The 7,592-nt window shown below is 35.6% G+C and overlaps 1 protein-coding gene across 1 annotated transcript; it reads left to right on the top strand.

Annotated features, from left to right (window-relative positions):
- Positions 1-6,283: 6,283 nt before the first annotated feature.
- LOC143596156 (uncharacterized) lies at positions 6,284-6,898 on the top strand. The gene has a single exon (XM_077075002.1). The coding sequence runs from the start codon at positions 6,284-6,286 to the stop codon at positions 6,896-6,898; it is 615 nt and encodes a 204-aa protein (XP_076931117.1).
- Positions 6,899-7,592: the final 694 nt, after the last annotated feature.

Genomic DNA, 7,592 nt, shown 5'->3' with positions numbered 1-7,592 from the left:
ATACGAATATATAATGACACATTTGCATAGTTTTATTTTTTGTTATTCTTTTGTAGGAGAAAGGCCTTATACTAATTTTTGGCAAGTCACAAGGTTAATAGAAATTTATATCAAATGCAATACTAAAAATCTTTTAATTAGTATTATGTGAGATCAATCATAGAACCTTGATGATGATCAAAAATCTTGTGCTTTACAACACTAGTTTAATTTATAGATGGTTTATAACTTTATTTGTATATGTGAGTTCAACCATTGAACCTTCTGGTCAATATCAAATAAACGACATGGTGTAACATATCTTTTAATTAAAAAAGAACATTTTATTGTTTCTTAACTATAAAAATTAAAATAAATAAATAATAAGAAGCAATCTTCGTTTGATGGTACCATTGGTCAATATCAAATGCTTTTATATTATATAGTTGACTAAGTGAAACTAGTCAATCATTTGCATTGGGTAGTTTTAGCACTACGATTGATGATGCGTCATGTACATTTATACAATTACTGATAATAAAACATATGTATTTTTTTTGTTTCTATTTGTTGTCAAACTTTTTTTTATTATTATTCATTAAGTCGTTGATATTATTAATATTTTTTGTGTCTGACTTTGCATATTTGGCTAGTGGGATCACCAGCACATTGTGCGGTCTTAAAGCTTATAATATAGCGAAACAATAAGGAACTAATTTATATAACAATAAAATAAAAGTGGGAGGAGTTGGTATTGAGGTGTTGTACCCTAAGCTTAATATGTTGTACACGTTCCTAAATGCATCATACTTTTCACATATACATATGGAATATTAGGGGTGTTCAAAACCGGATATCCGAACCTTTTGGATAGCGGTTTTCGCTATCCGAATCCGAATTTCGGATATCCGATCAGACGGTGGTTCGGATATCTGGAAGAAAATCTGGAAAAAGAAAAACTCAAAATTTGTTTTAAATTAACTTACAGGTTGCAACTCACACATCAAAATTTTCAATCCAACAAGCTAACAAACTAATAAATCTTTGAACAATATGTAATTAACAATTTGAGAAACTAATAAAAACCTAACATCAAGGAGGAGCCGTGGTAGATTTGGTGCAGACGGAAGTGTGACAGCGGCGGACGGCGGTGGTGACTGGTGTGGTGGATTTGGTGCAGATGGAAGTGTCGGACGGCGGTGGTGGTTGGTGTAGTGGATTTGATGCAGACAGAAGTGACGGAGGACAGAGGCGATGACTGGTGCAGCGTCGGACGGAGGATGGAGGCGATGACCGGTGACGTCTGACGTTTGTTTAGAAATTTGGTTTGGGAATGGATGCAATAACTGAAAGGGGAAGCTAAACTAGTTTGTTTCTATATGTATTAAAATAAAAATAATAATTTAATATTTCGGATAGTTCGGATATCCGAACTATCCGAAAAATCCTAAAAATGCTATCCGAATCCGAATTTTCGGATATCCGAGTTTCGGATATCCGAATTTTCGGATAGTTTGGATACGGATTATCGGTTAATTCAGATACGGATTCGGATACGGATACTTTTGAACACCCCTATGGAATATAAATGAACTTGGAATGTAAATGAACTAGTAATGTTTCTTAGTAAAGTTTTCTTCTTAAAAGCAATGAAACAACTCATTGAGTTGTTGTATTTCTAAGCTTAATCTGTTGTACACATTCCTAAATGCATCATACTTTCCACATATGAAATATAAATTAACTTGAAATGTAAATGAACTAGTAATGTTTTTTAGTAAAGTTTCTTCTTAAAGGTAATGAAAAAAGTTATCACCATATTTTAAAGTTTGGTTATTTATCTTTTCGTTGCATTTGTGTTTTGAGCCGTATTAGCGATTTCAGATAACGGTTTTAGATGTTTACGGGTTTGCGTTACTTTATCACAAACCCTAAACAACATTCAAATCAACCACCCACGCCACCCCGCAACGCGGAGGGTCAATTACTAGTTATTAATAATCTAAAGCATTTTTAGACATGTCCAAAGAAGCACAACAACTACAAAGATGACCGAAAGAAGAATACTTCATGACCTTAGTCTTAGCCCTAGTGTTTCTTATCCTGATAATATAAACGTGAAACATTTATGAGTATATGGTTCTTTTTTTGTTTGAAGGATAGTGTTAACCTTATATGCATACTTGCATATCAATGTATGTGAATTGCATTTTTAAAATTTTTCTTATTTAATTGTTTCTTGCCTCTTGACATGCATGGCCATGCCCATGTTTGTATATATAATTTTTCCGTCTTTGTAAGTTAATGCTTTTTGAAATCTTTTAACAAAAAATAAATGTGGTATTAGTAGTTTTTCTTCTACATGCATATCCACCACATACATATGTGCATCTTAATGTTTCTTTTCTTTTTTCTTTTTCCTTAAATCCAAGAGAAGAGAAACAGAGAAGCTGGAGGGATCAAAATGCAAGAGTGGAGAGATAAACTCTTATATTCACCAAGGACGAACTATACAAGAGCATGTTAATTAATCTAATACGACCATTTTAATATAAACTATTCAGTATATCTATATTATTTATTTACTAAGTATCACAATTCATAAAAACAAATTCATACATAATTTTGTATTTGGTTCCTTTGTACAACGCCGGCCATATTGAATTCAGATTTTGTGGTGGTAAATTTCATATATTATTTGAAATGATTCATCATTTGTTATTATATATATATATTAAAAACCGAAATTCATTCCTCTCACAAAAATCACTATTCACACATATTTGATTTATAGCCACAAAAAGGTTTTACCAAATTTTTTATCAACCACACATGTGTCGTCATCTACCACACATACAATTTGAAGTACAAAATATCTAACCCTTTATTCACTAACCAAAGAGATGCTGCTCATCTGTTTCATTTGTCACCGATATCACCACATTTTTTTAATTTGGTAAAAGATTTGGACTTATTATTATTATATAATACAATTAAGAAGTTTGGTGTCGTAAGTCTCGATTGGGCCATTTTGCAGCATGTTATTGGCCCTTTTTTATTTGTTTTAGTTTTGGTCCGTAACAAACGTAACAAAAATCGACCAAATGCCAGTTTGTTTTTTTAGTTCCGGTACCGTTACAAACATGACAGGAAACTGACCGAATTTGAGTAGACTCGCTGTCACACCCCAACTTAGGGTCTAGGAGTGTGACCAATAGTTAGTACCTGTGTTTTTTTAAATGTATCAGAGTTTGGGTTAATTTTAACGAAAGACTTAAAGATTTAATATAATATTAATTACATTGAAAATTTACTTGGGAAGTAAATACCAAAGTTGAAATTTTACAAAATATTGTTTTTAATATTACAAGGATTTTATAACAAAATTGAACCATCATGTGGTGCGAACTTCTATCTTCGGGATGACTCTAATCCTTGCTATATACCATCAAACTTAATTACCTGCAAGTGGGATTAAAATACGTCAGCTAAGTGCTGGTGAATAGTTATGACTCTAAAAGCATTTAAATAACAGTTATAATACAAATATAGTATTCTTGACATTACTCAGCAGAAATATTTCTATTTCCGGTATTGTGACACTGCCCTACACACACACAAATCTCTGAGCCACGTAGCCCACTCCGGAGAAACTATATATGACCATTAGCCCGCGGCCACGTAGCCTTTGACTGTTTAGGCTTAACGGTAATGTTTGGATCCAGACACATGTGTATTCGGTCTGAGTTGTTTTATTCTCTACTTTGTATTATAAAGTTTTAGAGATCACGTAATCTCATGTAAATGTTTGACTGACTCTATAAAAACAAACAACCCGTCTATCTTATAGAGTATAAATATGTTTGACTGATTGTAAAGGTTTAACGTATTCACCTGTACCGATGATGTGATTGTTTGAAAACCTTTCTTGATTGCGACTGATTGTTAACCTATAAACAAATAGGTTTCAATGATCACCTTGATGGTGTTTCTTGATTAGACTGCAGACTTTAAGTCTGGTTTTAACCTTGATTAGGTTTGTGAATGTTTTGAAATCATGATTGTATTAGTGTGACGTTTGGTATAGCATGCTTTGGCCTAATAGAGTTTATCACGTTGGCAAACTTCTCCAGGTAAGTAAACGGGCCCCGCGGTTGATTGGGATGTATACGGATTACTTACCTTAGGCAAGAAGAGTCTACTAATGATATCCCCCTTCCAGTTACTACATGTCCGTCAAAATATAGTTTTGTATAACATTATATTTATAAAAATAATGTTTGATTGAAATCTGTTCGTGAATGCTTTTGAAAATACTTTCAAGGTTAAAGGCCATAGCCTTTGACTGAGTCTAAGCTATCTATAATATAATTGAAACAACTTAAACTTAGATTCTACCTTAGTGAATGCTCGGGATACTTATGCTAAGGCAGAATGATTGCTTAATTGGCAGAACTACTCCTAACTTGCTTATCTGCTCTACAGCTTGTTATAACTTCAATACTTGCACGAACTTCAAGAAAACAGGGCCTCAGAACTACACAACACTCGGGTACGTACTCCAATGCTAACTATGTGTAAGTGATGGTGAATGAGGGATGAATGAGCTTCAAACCCGTAGCCCTCCTTTTATACTTGAGTTTTAGAGACCGTCGCGTAGCGCGATGCCCTTTTCCTTTAGGCCGTTGCATAGCGCGAAGCCGCAATTGATAAGGTGATGCCACGTGGTTGGCCACGTGGCCCTGATTACTTAATGGGGTAACGCGTAGCGCGATGCCCAACTGATTCTGGGTCGTCGTGCAGCGCGACGCCCCCTTTTTTCTAATTTCTGGGAATCTGCATTGCGTAATGCGATGATCTTGTTTATATGCCCATCGCGTAGCGCGATGGGTCTAGAAAACCAAAATTTTCATTTTCAACCCTCTAGGTTTCAGAATTGTTACTTTTGGCCCAAAATTGATTAGGGTATTCCCGAGATGTTACACTCGCCGCATCAATGTCTGGGATCAACAACAGTCGGGTTTACCAACACCCAAGTTTTACCGGTCGACACCACCTCATTGGTCCACCTTGAATTTTATTAAATTTTTTTATTTTGGTTTTAGTTCTAGTACAATAACACACGTAACCGAAACCAACCAAATTTGCATCGACTGACCGCGTCAACACTTGCGACCGACAACGCTTGTACTTTACCGTTGCCCGGGTTTTGCCGACCTGCCTGGCACAACGCGCTGGGTGTAACACTAGTTATTATTTAAATAATAAGTTAGGGTGTTTGGGTAGGGAAACTAGGTAACGAATTCGAGTTAGTGAAGCCAAAGAACTTTGTGATATAAACGTAGGTCAACAATCATAAGACCGTGCGTGAATATAAAAAATATAACAATTTTTTAACATCCTATAATTAACACACTTTTCAAATTTTTACCCGATCACACTCTCTCTTTTCCTATGTTTTTATCATATTGTTAGAGCATTCTCATCCCACCCCTCATTTTATGTGAGAGGTGTTTTTATAATTTAGAGAGTGATTCAGGGTGTTATAAGTGAAGAGTTTTTATATTTTAGAGAAAGTAGTGATTTTTCTGTATATTTGAAAAGTTACTGTTCATCCCTTATAATTTTTTAATATATTTTGAGAGTGGTTGTGAGTGAAGAAAAGAGAAAAGATAATGATAAAAGGTATAAAAAGTATTATTTAATTGTAATAGAAAGAGAAAATGTAATGAGTTTTAGTGTAATTTTTGGTTTAGGAATAGAGGGTAGGATGAGAATGTTCTTATATTTTTCTTCAAATATATCACTCTATGGAAACAAAATCTCTTTCCCGTCTTTTTGACATGAGAATTAGGAGAAGCCACGACTCACGACCATAGAGTTATTAACTATCAAGAAGAATGGCGTTGACAAAGGTATAGCTCCATGTTTTCAAAGACCTTGACACCAAACAAATCTTAGGTTTTACAAACGAGTGTTCAACTGCTTTGTGCAAAAGAGTGGATCAAAACATTATAATTTGCTCAAATTGTATTCGAATTGACAAAATATTTTAGGAGAAGTTAATGTTAATGATATAGACACGCCGCAAGTGAAAACATAAGCCAAAATCCGTTGGAACTTGGAATCAGAAATACTACTTATTTTTTATATATTTTTTAATAGTTATTTTTTCGTATTTTCTAAAAATACCGAAGATTATAAAGAATGTAATCAGTAATATGAAATTGTGAATAATCTTCTCCATAATAATAAGCCCTAACATTCTCACAAATCACGTTTCACGATTAACCCGAAAATCACGATGGAAGTTAACTCCACCGCCACAACCGCCACAACCCCCACCGCCTGCTGCCAACGCGCGGTCACCGATCACAAAATCCTCCACACCGTCCGTCTCAACGGCACCTTCCGCCGCCTCTGCACCACCTGCCTCCTCCGTCTCCACCGTGAATCCTTCTGTCCTACCTGTCTCGCCGTCTACCACCCGTCACCACCAGACGCCGCCGTCTTCTGCCACAAATGCGGCTCATCCTCCCACCGGACCTGCGTTTCGCCGTTAGTCACCGGCAGTACACGTTGCGCCACTTGCGTAAACCCTAGCCGGCTTGAATTTAACTCTAGCAGCAGTCGGACGATAGATGTAACGGCGGCGAGGCTGCTGGTGGCGGCGGCGGAGATATCGATGCTGTCGATGAGGAAAGCGGAGGAAGATGCGGCTATGGAAGTTGATTGGAGAGTGAAGGAGGCTGCGGATTGGAGGAAGAAGGCGAAAGAAGATGTTAATCGGTTTGTGAAGCTTGTGGAGATTGATAACAGGACAAGAGATTATGATAATGTTGTGGTTGATGATGATGATGATGATGGAATTGAGGTGACTGAAGCTTTGAATCAAGCATACAGAATGATGGAGATTTAGGCTTACAGTTGGATGGATATTGTTTAGTGATACAGTTGTTATTAACAGCAATTAAAATCATCAGGTATATATGATTTCCTGGATTACATGATTACATTTTATATCTGATTTTGTGCTTGTTAATTCTTGTTAATGGAGCATGATGATATATAGTTTTTATTATATGTTAAAGATGAAATCAAAGGAATTAATTTTTTTTTTGTATTAGAAGAGAATCGTCGCACAAAAGTAAAACGCAGCACGCTGAGACTCTATATGGAACGTTTCGAATGGCTGCAACCAGGATTTATTATTGCGTTGCCTTTCATTTTCGTGATGAATTAAAAATACGTGAACGAATATAAATAGAGATACATACTATGAGAATAAGAAAACTAAACGGGCTCAAATAACTAAGTATGGGATGCTCGTTCACAACTTGTTTTCTGTTTCTCGACTTTATTAAACCAAACCTAAACCGAGAATGAGTATCCACAAACCCAACACTCTTTTCCTTGTGTCAGATAAGCTGTTGCTTGCTTGGTACAACAGTGGTAAGCCAAAAATAACCAGGCTCAATGTGTAATATTAGGTGGTTAAGCAAAATTTTAAGTCTAAAATTTTAGGTCTAAATTCACTCTTTCTCAAGCCCAATATTTCCGATCCAAAAGCAATATGGCTGGTCAAAAATTAAAAATCATAACCAAACTAGTGG

The sequence above is a fragment of the Bidens hawaiensis genome, unplaced genomic scaffold, assembly GCF_021521415.1.
Source record: "Bidens hawaiensis isolate Kalapana, Puna unplaced genomic scaffold, B.hawaiensis_p1.1 tig00046119_1, whole genome shotgun sequence".
Lineage (NCBI taxonomy): Eukaryota > Viridiplantae > Streptophyta > Magnoliopsida > Asterales > Asteraceae > Bidens > Bidens hawaiensis.
The sequence above is the reverse complement of the archived record's forward strand: the minus strand, read 5'-3'. Positions and strand labels throughout refer to the sequence as shown.